Source organism: Trachinotus anak, unplaced genomic scaffold (assembly GCF_046630095.1).
Source record: "Trachinotus anak isolate AG129_WGS33_773 ecotype Australia unplaced genomic scaffold, CSIRO_AGI_Tana_v1 ptg000015l, whole genome shotgun sequence".
NCBI lineage: Eukaryota > Metazoa > Chordata > Actinopteri > Carangiformes > Carangidae > Trachinotus > Trachinotus anak.
This window is the reverse complement of record NW_027273866.1, coordinates 251,481-267,031: the sequence shown is the minus strand read 5'-3', so window position 1 is coordinate 267,031 and position 15,551 is coordinate 251,481. Positions and strand designations below refer to the sequence as shown.

The following is a 15,551-nucleotide window of genomic DNA, read 5'->3' as shown; positions in this document are numbered from 1 at the left end:
TTTCCCCACAGCCACAGATCTGATCAACAATCTTCTCCAAGTCAAGATGAGGAAGAGGTACAGCGTGGACAAGTGTCTCAGTCATCCCTGGTTACAGGTGACATATTGTATTTTTTTTGTTTTTGACCCTTTAAATTGACACAGTTTCACAAATCACAGTCTCACTTATTTTTCACAGTTATCACTGAGTCAAATCTGAACACACACACACACGATACATATGCTGTAGGTGCAGTGTGCCTCACACTTTCCGATATCATCTATCAATATCTTGCCTCCTAATAATTATCTTTGGATGCTGATCGTTTTCTATGTCTCTTTTCCTCAGGACTATCGGACATGGCTGGACCTCCGGGAGTTTGAGACACGGCGAGGTGAGCGCTACATCACCCATGAGAGTGACGATGCACGTTGGGAAGAGTATGCAGATGAGCACAGTCTTGTTTACCCCAAACACTTCATCATGGCCCCCAACCTGGACGACATGGAAGAGGACCCCTAGTGGCACGGGGGACTTCCTACACCACACGTGTTACGGACAGAGATTGTCACAGGGACTTTTTGCATGAAGCTTTGGGAGCGGTGGATTTTCCCTCCAGGACTGTTTGTTGTGGAAACAGAGAGAAGCCGATCAGATGGAGAATCACTCTCCAGAGGCTTTAAAAGTGGGGAAAACCCCGACAGAAATCATAGCATGATGCTCTGCTACAGGCAGCAGGCTGGCGGAGATGCGTGCCACCGAAACGCATTAAAAAACTGTCAGGAGAGAAGAGTGTTTTCTCCTCCTTTTTGCACAAGGTCAAAACATTCCATGGATTTACTCATGAACAATCGCAAGTCAAAATACTCAAAGTGAACTTTTCTAGATGTACACGTAGGTTGGATTCATTTTGAGTAATAATATGGGTCTGTTCCTTATGAGAGAGAGGAGATCAGAGAGAGATCTTACCCCAGGAGTAAAGGGCACTTTTCACAAGGGATTTAAAGCCTGAAAATCAAACACACTTGAGATTGCTCTCATTTACAAACTGTTTGTGAGACTGTCCTTTGGCATGAAACTGGAACCATCACATGTATTTGTATATTTTTAATGTATTTAGTAATTTTGGTAGGTTTTTGCACTATATTACCATTGAACATAGCAACTGAATAGAAACACTATTCGCTGCTACAGAGAGCTAACAGCTTTCGAGTGTCCAGTCTGGGTGCAAAGTGTTGAAGAGTGATGAATGATGATGCAGCTCACACACTATTGGCTGCTGCATCACAAATCCCAGCAGGAATTTTCAACCAACACGCAGTGATAGTGTGATCTGCTTAGTGGCAGCTAATAGTGTGTAAGTTTTATCAACTGTCCCATGGAGAGGGTGACTAACAGATGCTGACCAAACATGTCAACAAAAACTTCATTTCACTGTCTCCAAACTATTTTCCTTAATTAACACTGTTCATTTCTCAAGTGTTACAAGACCCTAACCCTAGACTTTCAGTAAATGCAATAATGGAGCCAATACCTCTGTTCAACATGAGGTTAAAATCAACAATGGACTCTATGTTAGAGCATCATGTTTCCATGTACCCTTTTCTGTACTTTTACAGTATTTTTTGAATGTGACTCCAATTCTGAAATGTGTTTTTTTGTTCTGTAGGTATCTAAAGTGTTGCATTGCCACAAGCGGCCAGCCTAGGTTTTTACATAGAACAAATTATTGGTGTCCATTTTCTTGTTTATTACATTGTCAGGACCATTTCGACAGCCCTTTTGTCTAGACAGTAGACATAGTAGAAATTATGTATAATTGCAGTTCGGTTCACATGGGAGTTTATAGTGCTACAGTTTTGTAGTTTGCTTTATTGGTGTGTTTTGGGAGTACGTTCCTGTTTCCTGTTGTCCTTTCCCTGTCTTTGTTGCCGCTGGATTGGCAGGTGTCAGTGTTTTGTATATTTCAGTTCATACCAATGGAATAAAAACCCAACTTCTTAACTGAGAATCAAAGTTTTCTTCAAGTTCTGACTGTAATAGATTTTGGATTTTAGTGCCTCAGCATGCATGCATGCACAAGCAGCCCTGGCTTATAGTTTTGTGTATGTTGCATCATGATGTGTGACTGAGTATGTGTGTGCGTAGTGGTTTCACATGTCAGATCCCATTCTCAGCAGCTGGATGTGATTGTTGCACCACACCGAGCCAGTCGCTCACCACAAGGGAGTAATGACATAGTTAAAGAGGGTGGTGGTGATGTGGGGGTTTGTGGAAGACTTTGAAATCGCTCAGGATAAATGCTATCATGGAATCCCTTCAAGTATCAAACGTGTGTTCAACTCCAGCCATATGAATGAAATGTCTTATTCTTGGACTACACTTCTGAATGGGCCTATTGTCTGAAGGTACAGTTCACCATAAACTGCAGGGGATAGACAGCTGTCGTTAATTTAGCAAAGTCTTTGAAGTGTGCGTTCCTTGATTCCTTCACCAGTGTTCACTGCATTTACTGTAGATACCGACTGACCACTGTTAGCAATCATGGCTAGCCTTATTGTAGTTCTATCTTCTAATAGCCACTGATGATAAGTTGAAGATACTTTTTCTCTTAAAGATACTCAGTACTGCTCTCCTGTGTCTGTTAGTCTGAATGATTTCAAGATGTGGACCTTCTTAGCAGGCCAGATGACCCCATTAACCCCGCAGACATTTATATTCTCAACAGGCACAAATACAACAGCCCTGTTAGAGTTCACTGAGTTGATCCTGAACAAAACATATTTTGGAGTAGCTGGTGTTAGTCAGGTGTAAGAATACAGGGTAAAAAGAGGTGTAAGTTAAGTAATTTAAAGAAAAGGAAACAAGAGCAAATGTGCTGGGGAAATAAGGTGCAATGTCTCCCTCCTCTGGTTGGATGGAAGTGTAATACTTTTGGAAGTTCATACCTTTCTTAAAATATTGAAATTGATTTTATGCAGTGTTGTTTCATTCAAAACCATATTTCACTTTAGTCGGGAGAACATTTTAAAGTGTAAGTGTGTTTGTCATATTGTCAGTTAACGTGGATGTTTGACCTTCATTGTGCAGAAAGATGTAGGTGCAGAGTTTGACACTAGACACATTCATCTGCTGAAGAGCTAAAGTTTCTCTATGACAGCCTTAAATCTCAATTTAAAATTTGCATAATTTTTCTGACATTACAACTCGTTTAGAACCAGTGGTCCAGTCTGCACCTTACACAATGGTGATGTGGAAACTTGAAGCCTCCAGCACATGGACTATTCCATGTAAGAGGAAACATCATGTATCTAGTAGTTAAAAATGAATGGCAATTGGGGGCAAATGATTTTTTTGTGGGGAAAAAGTGTACCAGACACAAGTGAGTATTAATGAAGACTATTTCTATGTATCCTAAAACATATGTTGCAAGGGACTTTAAACAATAAAAGGTCACAATCAGCCTCGGTACTGTTACTATGTACTACTATGAGTGCTCTCCGATAGCAGGCTTAAATCATTTTGATTATCATGACAAGGCAAATATTCAGTGTGTGACATGTAGCCTATGACATTATGAGCCGACATTATCAGAAGGGAAAAGCAATTTACAGGTCCATGTGCTTCAAGGATTTATATATACTATAAATAAATAAATAGATAAATAAATTATATATATATATATATATATATATATATATATATATATATCTTTACTATATATCAATATAATGTCATGTGGGGACAGTTCATGCACAGCCTCCATGGAGAAAGCAATTCTCTGTGCTGCCAGAGGGTGTCACTCTCTGTAGGTTAATCCACTGAAATCGTGAGGGAGATTGTGAAAGTTTCTCAAACATTAGGTTTGGTGCAACATTTTGCTTTCCTGAGATGGACAAAGATTCATTTTTGCCCCCATATAGAATGTCATCAATGTTATTAATATTAAGTCACACGTGTTGTCCTTCACCACATTTAGTGATGACCTGTGTAAATACCTGAATACCAGAGAGATTCACATGTTTCCAGGGGATACAGAAGAAATCTGCTTTAGAGTGAACCATGAAATATATTTGAGAGTTTGATTTGTAATTTACATGAATTGAGACTGTGCTATCAGATGTGTGTCAGGAATAACATCTGTTGAAGGATCAGAGGCAGTGATCTGTCTCTGTTGCCCTGATCCTGTGGTCTGTGTATATTTGTTGAGCAGCTTTTCCTGGTAGCTTCTCGGCACTTCTCTCGTCACCTCAAGGGGAGGTCTGTGTGTCACGCATCCTTGTCCAGCACCTCCTCTCCTCTCTTCTCTTTCCTCCATGTCCTCCGTCCCTCCGCTTCTCTTCTCTACTCCATGCTGGGTATCTATGGGCTCCAGACCAAACAAGCAAACAAACAGAACAACAGAAAAACCCATCACCCAGACAAGGTTGGTCTGGGCTTGGGGGAGAGATGGGGAGAGATCTTGTTTGCTTTCTGGGCCAGTTCCATTTCACTGTGATGGCAGAGAAGGCCTCCCAGGACACGGCTATCCACACTTCTGTTTGACTTCCAGCGGGGATCGAGGTGGTCCGCAGTCCGCACTGACACATCATCTTCCAACCCAATACACAGCTGGCTGCATCCACAGGCCTGTAGCCTTTACCTAAGCTGATCCTGTTCTCTTAAGCTGTGGGCCTGGCCTTTCTCTGAGGGACTTGTTGGTATGGCATTCAGCTGGTGGCCTTTCATCCTCTCAATGCTGTCTGTCAGTCATGACCAGTAAATAGTGATTCATTTGATGAGTATTATACTACGGTTTCAGCAAATGCTGCCTGGAATTAAGAACTGATAAACAATTTCTCCTGATGTGGTGTTCATTACTAAAACAACAAAAACCTGAACTTTATCAGTTCAGTGCCCTCTGCCTGCAACTAATTGTAACCCACACACTGCCCACACTGTTTTACTTTTTCTTCCTGTGTCCTTGACAAAGGGCAAAAGTCCCAAGAAACGCTATCTCCAATCTCTTAATACAATCTCAGCACACAATGTATTTTCCCTATCTACTTTTTCCACATTAAGACCTGGGTGACAAATGAATGCAACTGCAGAAGGCATTTAGACATTAAATGTGTGTGTTGGAGACAAAAGCAGGATGAGTGGTTGACAAGCTTAGTCTTCAATTCCTCTGCATTTGAATTTCCTAATGGCCAGAATCATGGCAGCTGTGTGTGTCCATTTGCAGGGAATATGAGTTGATGAAAAGGCAGGTTATGCTCTAAATTAGGTCTTTGAAGTCAGAGCTTCAGACTGTGTATTGCAGAAAAAAAGGTCAAATGCGTGTGTGTGTGTGTGTGTGTGGTGGCTGGTTGGGACATCAAGTCATTCTTTTGTTGTAAAAGCTGTGGAGAGAGGAAATGAAAGCTGGAAATGGTTTTCTAGTCTGGGAAAATGCAGATGAGCTATATAGGTATGTTTGATTTGCTGACTCCAGCTGTGCCTGGAGAATTCCCCTGACCCATCCCGTGGACCGGTTGCTGTGTGAGGCCATATGTACCCCTGTTGCAAAGCAGGCAGGCGCAATACGCAACCCCCCCCCCCCCCCCTTCCCCCCTGCCCTGCCCTGAAAGGACTGGCCATTGAACTCTCAGGCAAGTGGCAATATTTGCTCACCTGAAATACACACATCTTGCCAATTGGGGTCGGGGTGGGCTCAGGGACTGGGGAAGGACCCCTTGATGCAGCTGTGGCGCGGAGAAAGACCAGACCAGGAAGTTTTGTGGCTAGAGAAGGGTGGGGGCTGTCTTGGCGGGGGGTTGTTTAGCGGTGGCGGCCCTATTGTCTCTTAAAAGAGGCAGGGACCATATTTGTTCGAAGCTGCAGGAGGCTGATGAGGTGCTAATCTGTTGAGTGGCTGTGTCACTGGGCCCCTGTTCCCAATAGCCTGTTAGCTGTCAGGGCCTGTAAAAAAGGCACGATTTACGGGCCCCAGGCCAGGACTCAGCCATCGGTGTCCACGGGTAAGTAAACACAGATTGGACACTTATGTTGTTGCTCTGGGCTGGCTTTACCACCAGGCTTCTGGGATGACACGTAGGCAGCCCCTTTTCAGCCCTCTTCATGAGTTGTCGGCCCCCTCTATGCTCCTCTGTAAACACTACAAATTAGCCATCTGCATATGGATGGGCCCTCAGCCCATACAGGAAGAAGACAACTGCCTGGTAAAAGGTAGAAGATATAGGCTCTTCTCTAATATAGACCAGATAAAACATTTTCCCCTATCAGCTTTTAATTTCTATCCTCACGCATACGAAACAAAGATAGCACATTCAGACACAGGGGTTTTAGATACGCCAGCAGCGTGGCTCAAGAGAGAGTGGGATTTTGTTGCATGGTGCTTTGAAGCATGAGAATAATGAAAGCGCAGGGCTGGCCAGTTGTCTGAGATGGGTTCGGGTCAGCAGTCAGAGGTAATCCCAAACTTGAATTTCCCCATCAGCCTGGAATACAGATAAGACAGCAGCAGATATGAACCTCACTCACTCACTCGCTGAGTGGCTGATGGAAAAAGGAAATGGACCAAAAGCCTCTCTCAGATGTAGAACCGAGATGTGTATGTGTGTGTTTTCTCAAGAGGTCTCTCAGAGGTGGTTGCAACCTCTGCAGCACATTTGAGGAAATTGACCATTGTGACGAGGAGGAGAAGATATTGTATTGAAGACTCTGGATTATTTCATAAAATCTATTCAAAACTAGATCAAAATCGTTGATCAATTAATTTGACTGTCATGGAAAGGATGTTAGTATCTTCATGCCCACGTCTCTTGAGTCAATTAGGATTAGAAAAGACCATTGCTGATACACAACCTTTTAATCATCAGCCCAGGTTTGCCCTCTTGTCTGCGCTGACGGGGATCTGACAGCATGGCAGCCGAGTGTAAACGGCAATAGCTCATCATGGATTATGGCATGGGCTTGATTGTAGTGATATTTAGACACAGAGCTTCCCATGGGAGCCTGGCACTTTAATTACCATAGCACTACTGGCCCCCCTCCTGTTTTAATTGCCTTCAGTCTGTGATTAAATGTGTATTGACTCTGCAGTTGGTCCACTAATGAATAACAATGTGCTGATTTGGTGATATTAAATCTTTTGGCTCTAATACACACCCAATCCATGTTGCTTCGAAAGTTCAGACAGAATTTACAAGGAACCATGGGATGTGAGCAGCTCTACGTCAGAGTTGGGGTATATATACGATACGCAAAATACATCATGTAATCACATAATAATTCGCTTGCTTGAATCTACACCATTACATGCTGAAATGCTTTTAACAACACACAAGATTGGGCACTGCTTCATAATAAGCTGCTGTTTAAAAATGCTTATAGGTTGCACCTAACTCCTTTATAAATTGTTAAAAAAAATGTTTCTAAATTTCGGTTGTCAGGTTGTGAAAAACCTGTTTTGCGGGTGTTTATTAGTTCAGTTTAATGATAATGCAGTTTTAAATATCCGTTAATAAATGCTCATGGATGTCTCTATTTGAAATAAGCCACCAAGTCTTCAGTGACTAATAAATTGTTAAAAATTGGATTTTATCCATATTACTTGGTCTAATGGTCTAACCAGTCAAGGGGAGGTTTCACAACCCCAAAAGCTGGTCTCAATAATAAATTATAATATCTATATATCTATAAAGCATTATTAAATTATTTCTAAATGATTAATAAAGCCATTTGCCTTTATAAAGGGCTTCCAATCAGACAGTGGTACCTTGATTTATTTTAGAAATGTAAAACTTAATATTTCCCCCATCTGAGTGCCTAAAGCCTCTACTTTAATGCACATGCATTCTTTAGTGTCACCTGATCTGTGCACCACTGGGGATCCCACCTTCCTCACTCTCCTCCTGTGGTCCAATAGATAAACTGTCACCTTGTTTGATAAATGAAGGGCAGCAGTCAACATAGGGTCCTTTAACATGACAAGTACTGAATCTGCAGCGCCCTGGATACAGTCAACATAAAACATATCGAATGGCATTCCTCGCCACATTCCTCTCAATATCAAAAGGTGCATATTTGAGGATATCCTTAGTGCGTTTACGCCTGTGTTTGCGCCCTGACCCACTGGGGCCAGTGCAATAACTTTGGACTCCCTCCCACTGCATCTCGCTGCAATGACCACTCTCGGTTTTTATTTAGCTGGGTTGTGTGCCTTCCCAGTCCAGCCGCTTTTCAGATTCATTTCCAGGTAAACACAGTGTGGCCAGCCACAAACCTGCAGCCAACAGGCGTTGTCACAGCTGTGGCAGATAATGGCAAGTCCAAACTCCAGCCCGGCTCTGGAATGTTTACTGTCACCACAGGCAAGTTGGCAGCAAACATTTTTTTTCCAGCACTTTCTAAGAGGAATACTCTCTCGTTATTAATTTTATTTTGATGAATTACCTGCTTAACCCTTTGCCCTGTGCTTTTTTTGTGTGACTTGGTGCATTCAGGGGGATACAAAAGCACAAAAAAAGTGACATTCTTAAGTGAATCTTTAAATTTCGGGTTGAAAAAAAAAAGGCTTACTTTGAAAGTTGAAACTTAAAGTTAACACATTCCTGCCAACAACTCCTGGGTGTTTGAAGGAATGTTCGAAGAGTTCCGCCTTCCTCTCACAGAGCAGAGAGCACCCTGTTTCCATCCCCCTGCCCTGCACCCAAAAAATAAAAAACCTCCCAGACACCCAACAGCATCTGTACCACAAAACTAGGCTTTGTGGTGTCGTTTTAGGGCCTTGCTCATGCAGGTGTTTGCGCTCTCACTTCTTTAACTGACTCATTAAACTTTCATCACCTCATGTTTGCCCTTATCATAACCAGTAAAGGAATGGCACCTGAATGTGTGAAAAGTAGCACGGATCATCAGGGAGCCTAATCAACAAGGGGGGGCAGAGATGTAGGGCACATGCAGCGGCACTGGGGATATGTCAGCTTCACAGGAGTGTTTTTGACTCGCCCCTCTGAACACAAGCAAATGCAATTTTGTTCTTTTTTCCTCTGTATGCACACGGTTGTGAAAGCGCGTGCTGGCAACAGTGTGATCAACAATGACTGGAACAACAGTTTGTGTTGCACATGTTGCTGTGATGCTTGTGAAGCACTTAGTGCTCCAGTTAATGTGTTGAACTATTCAGAGAGACGGATTTCTTAGATCGTATACTGCAGATTCAAATTGAATGAACAGGATAATCAGAAGTTAATAAATGCTTACATTTGACCAGAGGTTTACATGTTCTGCACTGTATTATTAGCAAGCGATTTTCCACTGGCCCAATGTAAAGGTTTCCCATAATGTGACTACAATATAATCATAAGAGGATTTTACTGTGAAGAAACATTTTTCACAAAACATATATCCTGCTTATTAAAGGCTAAATTAAGGCTAAAACAATCCCTTTTTTAAATTACGTCCATTAATGTTTCCTAAAACTGTGACGCTGTTTATTTGACATGCATTTGCATTTCATTACAGTCAATCTCAGAAATGCAACCTTAATATTTCATCCTTCAGTAACGGGCCTAAAAACAGTATGTGTATGTGTTTGTCTCAGTGAAATCATGATATAAGATTTTGAAGTCACTATTTGCCATCCAAATAGGGATTTTACAATTTAGTAGCATATTATAATTGCAAATACAGATAAAGGGAATTTAATACCACTCCCTCTGTGCCCTCTGAACAGACACTTTATTAGTTCATTTCTGTTAAAAAAAGAAATTCAGTTGATCCACGTGACATTAAAAAGTGACAGGAGTGAAAAGGAGCCATGTTTCACTTGTGTAGAGGATGTGACCCATGCAGTGCAGATATTGTCAGAGTGACACTGACTGATGTCCCTCTCCCAGGAGAGATGTTCGAGATGTTGCCCAACTTTCTTGTGCTCCATGTGAAAAGACAATTGTTCTTGCATGACTCCCCTTTCCACCTGTGTATTAGTATTACACCCACACACAAACACACATTACACCGGAGCATGAATAAAAAAATACACACAAACTGGGGTGATAGAGAACATGGAGCCAGCTGAAGTTTTTTGTTTTTAACTAAATCCAAAATGTGACCTTCACCCATGTCAGAGGAGTCCAGCAGGTTGATGATTAACTGTGGAATTAGCAACATGTCTCATTCAGGAACATAATGTCAATCAGGTCAAGGACCATTTTAGAGAACTGTTGATTTGTGTCTGTGTGTTGGAATAACTGCAATGAAATGCTGGTATCCTCAAACATGCACACATAGATTTGGTGACACTTCAGGATTGAAGTTAGCAAACACCGGGAGGTTTTTGGCCAGTTCGCACACTTGTGTAAAAAAGTGTCCTACATTTTTTGACACTGAAAAACCCCATGCTTGTGTAACACTGTGTCTGTCAGTCATAGATGCAATATGCCTAGAACTGATTGTATTAGAACATTTTACATTTTTAAATGTGAAAATCTCATATGCATTATTCATGAGTTTATCTCTATCAGTATTTATCCTTGTTTTATGTGAAGACCTCCATGATCATTACCCTAGATCCATTAGACACAGCTCAACAAATAATAATATATGTAGATGTATAAACAACATCTAAATAAATATTGATTTGTTATTTTTCAATTGTTTTTTCTTTTATTCTGAAATTGTGAATCATTAAAGAAAAAAAAAAAAAAATCAAAATCAAAATGAGTGTTGACTGAGTGAGACCGAGAAAGCGCAGATTTGAGCATCTCCAGCTCCATCGGTACAATCCCCAGCTCCTCAAACACACACGCAGCGTTTTCTCATGATCTCATTTCCAAGTTAAGCAGACTCTGTTAGTCCCTCGTCAACACGACAGGTTTACTCGCCTTTACTAATGGGGCTCTATACTGATAGTTATGCTCTTGCGTAAATATGCAGTCAAATAGATGTACAACCACCGACACGTGGCTGGCACCGCGGACCGCGGCCTCACCTTGATGTTTGTGTCGCACAAATACTGTACAGACAGGCGGAGGAGGCCTCGGCAGCCCGGCACCGTGGCTGTGGACACACTGAAAGTTTCATGATTTAAAGCGCGTCACGAAAACCAGTGTGAACAACGCTGCGTCCTCCCACACCACGGCGCACACTCTGATCTGGCGTCATTACCATTTACATAAACCCCTATATTCTGTTCAGCAAATAAAAAATAAATAAGTGGGTAAATAGTTTTCCGGTTTGACAACCTCTGTACACGGCTGTTTGCTGTGGTTCACATGCATTATTATTATTATTATTATTATTATTATTTTTGCATCTATTTCGTATCCAAAATTCAAAGAAGATCAACACAGATTCGATCGATTCTAAAATGTTTCACGGGAGTTTCATTTCGGAGGACTGAGCTGCTGCTTGTGCCACAGACGCTGGAGTCAGTTGCGGGACAATAACCGAGAGAGGGCGCTCTGAAGCCGCGCCTGCCGCACTCAGCCCTAATTAACACATTTAGTCCAGGTCAGTACAGCGCAACGAAATCTCGCCTTTTTTTTTTTTATTTATTTATTTTTTTTCAAATATTGGTGAAGTTATTCAGTAAAAATCGCGGGCACTTTAATAGTGAAACAGGTGATTTTTTTTTTTTTTTTTTTTTTTCCCCCATTGGAGCTTAATATTCAGACATCTGGGGCAAAGTGATGACAACAGCTGGCCTCTTGGCATCACTATAATATTAACCCATTTTACCAAAAGTGTTGAAAGCATCTGAATGGAGCTCAGGAGGCTTCTCCTGCACAGCATCCACGCAGGCCGCCATCGGCGATCAGTCTGCAAGTTCACACTGCAGGCGTTCAAAAGATATGATGATGTGAGCAGCTGAATATTCCTGGATTTACACAGCAACACAACCCTGCCGGTGTAACACACTCATTAATGAATAGGTGCATTTACCCACCGCGCATTTCTACTGAGCTATAGATGAGTATTTAATTCATAAACTGCCTTGTTGTTGGTGTAAAAATCATTAACAGTTATATACAGTAGGTTAAAGCTATAAATGCCCTGAATGCAATAAAAACGGATTATGACTGCAGCTCGGCTGAAGTGGAATAAGCAGGTTGTGCTTATTGAGGATGTGCGTAATGAAAAGCACACCAAGGAAGCGCGCCAAACATTCCTTTTATAGCTCCTTTTCAGCCGAGCCAAAACACAATAAGATTAGTTTATAATGAAGCTTTTCATATGAAACTGTTCTTTTCAGTCAGCGCAGGTGTACAATTGGGGTGGTGGTGGTGGTGTAGGGAGGGAGAGGAGCGGGGTGGGTGGGGTGGGGGGGGGGGGGAAGCTTGAGGAGTCTCACATCTAGGTGCGAGGAGATTATTCAAATAGGGCCCAAGGCGTAGAAGTAGGGATTGGAGGCTTGCCTAGCGCACAGAGCTATATCACAGCGTTAACAGGCAGCACGGAGCGTCATTTGAACTCCAGTCACTGACAGACGCATTTCACGGCTGGCTCCATAAGACACACATGCGCCAGTCCTTGACGAAGGGACACGCCGACGACCCAAACACACTCAGTGGTCCCCAGTCACCTGCTATTAGAGAGACTTTTGGCTTTTCCTCTGCTGGGAGACGCTTTGTAAAAGTCCTCCATGATGCTTGGAGCAGTTAAAATGGAAGGACACGAACACACCGACTGGAGCACCTACTACGGAGAGCCCGAGGTGGGTACCTTAAATATATATATTTTTTCCGTCTAAAGCCGATCCCATTTTATACAACTCAATATTAGCCCTGAGATAATATTAACTTTGTGATCAAATATTGACTTGAGGCGCCTCCAAATCCTCCCCCATCTCCACGCAGCGCACTATCCTAACAAAGTTGCCTGACATGTAGGGGGGGGGGGGGAAACTTTTCGCTCGGATTATAATTTCAGAAGTCTATACATATCTTTACTGAATCAGATTATTATTATTTTTTTTTTGGGTCATGTTTCCACTCTACAAACACCGGAGCTGTTTGATTTTGTGGAGATTGATTCAAATATTTGTGTTGCAGTCGCTGTGAGCTCAGTCACATTACGTGTCAACAGTTTCATCAGCGGTGTTGTGCGTTTTTAGCGGATAGTTGAATTCCACTGACCCGCTTTAACTGTGGCGTTACACGGGTCCTCTCACTATTTCACGCCAGAGCAAAAAGCCTTTATGGTCATTTCAACCTTCGCCGGCCACTGCATATTTAAAACAAGCCATTGTCTTAATGTGATTATATATAACTGAATTAATAATAATAACGACAATAATCAGGTTTGATTAGTGTTAAAGAAAAACGAACCTCTGTGTTTAGCTATTTCATTCCTCGCTGATGTCTGTGCCAGATGAAACTGATCGGTTCCTCTCTCCCTCGCTGACAGTGTTACACCTCGGTTGGCAACATGAACCCGGGCCTGGGAATGAACTCTATGAACACCTACATGAGCATGTCCGGCATGAGCACCTCTGCCAACATGACGGCCAACTCCATGAACATGTCATACGTCAACACGGGCATGAGCCCCTCCATGACCGGCATGTCACCGGGCACCGGAGCCATGAACGGCATGGGCGCAGGCATGACGGCCATGAGCGCAGCCCTGAGCCCCAGCATGAGCCCCATGACCGCGCAGCCCGCGTCTATGAACGCCCTGACATCCTACAACACCATGAACGCCATGAGCCCTATATACGGACAGTCCAGCATCAACAGGTCCAGAGACCCTAAGACCTACCGCAGGAGCTACACGCACGCCAAACCCCCGTATTCCTACATTTCTCTCATCACCATGGCCATTCAGCAGTCTCCCAGTAAGATGCTGACACTGGCCGAGATCTACCAGTGGATAATGGACCTCTTCCCTTTTTACCGACAGAACCAGCAGCGCTGGCAGAACTCCATTCGCCACTCTTTGTCGTTCAATGACTGTTTCCTCAAAGTGCCCCGGTCGCCGGATAAACCCGGGAAAGGCTCCTTTTGGACTCTCCACCCGGACTCCGGGAACATGTTTGAGAACGGCTGCTACCTGAGGAGGCAGAAGCGCTTCAAGTGCGAGAAGAAGATGACCATGAAGGATACCGGCCGCAAGGGAGGGGACGGCGGCTCCTCCAACAGCAGCTCCGAGAGCTGCAACGGCAACGAGTCCCCGCACTCCAACTCCTCCTCCAGCGACCACAAAAGGTCCCTGTCGGACATGAAGACGAGCCAGGCCCTGAGCCCGGAGCACGCCGCCGCCTCCCCGGTGTCGCAGGGGCAGCACCTCATGTCTCAGCATCACTCGGTCCTTGCCCACGAAGCGCATCTGAAGCCGGAGCACCACTACTCGTTCAACCACCCCTTCTCCATCAATAACCTCATGTCCTCGGAGCAGCAGCATCACAAAATGGACCTAAAGACTTACGAGCAGGTGATGCATTATTCCGGCTATGGCTCCCCCATGACCGGGCCTCTTTCTATGGGCCCCATGGCGGGGAAAGCCGGTCTGGATTCTTCATCCATACCTGACACAACTTATTACCAAGGCGTCTATTCCAGGCCAATCATGAACTCCTCATAAACTCTGCACCCCTCCTTCCGATGTGGACTTTCTTGCCCTTCAATTTGTACATTTGTAAAAAAAAATATAGAGTTTGTGTACAATATGTATTTCAGATATTTTTGTTTCCCACCGTTTTAGTTGTCGAGTTTGTTAGTAGTCTTATTATTTTGAGAAAGGATGTTGATAATAATAATAATAATAATAATTCAAAGTAACGATAATGTGACGAGATCTGTTCAGAAGTCGGCTTCAGGAATGGACCCCAAAGACAAACAAAAACTTGCTGTAAAATAGCCTCCATCTGCATAACTGGATTCCTAAATGAATTTAAATGCCTCGCAGGATTTCTTCAATCATTTGTGTGATTCCTATTTATGGCTTGTATATGTGTATTCTTGTAGTGACAAGAACAGAATCTATATTAAAGTGTTATTGGTTTTGTTTTCTGAATATGATGATGTTTGACCGTTATTATTATTATTATTATTATTATTATTATTATTATTATTATTATTCAACAGTAGTAATAGTCTAGTAGAGGGAACCTCTCCACCATTAAATGTTGTTAGTGTTCCCACTGAGGGTGGGCTGAAGGTTAAATGAATAGAACTGAATTTAAGTTAAGCAAAAATATTACTAATTAAATACAAACATTAACTTTGATTAGTTCACATTAAACGGGCCTATTAAACAATTACATTTGCGAACAGCAAGATACAAATGAAGACAGCATCTTTAATAATTTTATGTTATGATTTATAACAAGCATGATAATATGGGCGCATTCTATATAAATACATTAAATTGATTTGAATTTTACAGTAATTATTATTATTATTAATGTATTTTTTAATGAATTCATTTTTCAATTCTGGCGATAATTCATAGCCACGTCCTGTTATAATAAGGCGCATACATTTTCAGCGGGGATTAATAGCTTTGCTGGACAGCACTGAGCACAATGCTCTCACTCTGCCGTTTAGAAAATGTAAACAAAACAAACTCCATTAATCCCAAACAT

The 15,551-nt window shown here is 42.5% G+C and overlaps 2 protein-coding genes across 4 annotated transcripts in view; both read left to right on the top strand.

Moving 5' to 3' along the window:
* The window catches only part of prkd3 (protein kinase D3), a 37,982-nt gene extending 35,998 nt beyond the window's left edge, over window positions 1-1,984 (top strand). For all 3 annotated transcript variants that reach the window (XM_071497520.1, XM_071497521.1, XM_071497522.1), the window contains exons 18-19: window positions 12-97; window positions 329-1,984. In XM_071497520.1, the coding sequence (XP_071353621.1) occupies window positions 12-97; window positions 329-502 (260 nt within the window). In that variant the 3' untranslated portion in view covers window positions 503-1,984. The remainder of the gene's footprint in view (window positions 1-11; window positions 98-328) is intronic.
* Window positions 1,985-12,368: 10,384 nt separating this feature from the next.
* foxa2 (forkhead box A2) lies at window positions 12,369-14,980 on the top strand. Its single transcript, XM_071498699.1, has 2 exons — window positions 12,369-12,680; window positions 13,373-14,980. The coding sequence occupies exons 1-2, from the start codon at window positions 12,609-12,611 to the stop codon at window positions 14,546-14,548; spliced, it is 1,248 nt and encodes a 415-aa protein (XP_071354800.1). The 5' UTR covers window positions 12,369-12,608; the 3' UTR covers window positions 14,549-14,980.
* The last annotated feature ends 571 nt before the right edge of the window (window positions 14,981-15,551 follow it).

What these genes read in the sequence shown, in the direction of transcription:
- foxa2 (XM_071498699.1), top strand. Translation starts at nt 12,609, where the DNA reads ATGATGCTTGGAGCAGTTAAAATGGAAGGACACGAACACACCGACTGG. An exon ending in CCTACTACGGAGAGCCCGAG is followed by an intron (nt 12,681 to 13,372) that starts GTGGGTACCTTA and finishes CCTCGCTGACAG; the next exon opens with TGTTACACCTCGGTTGGCAA.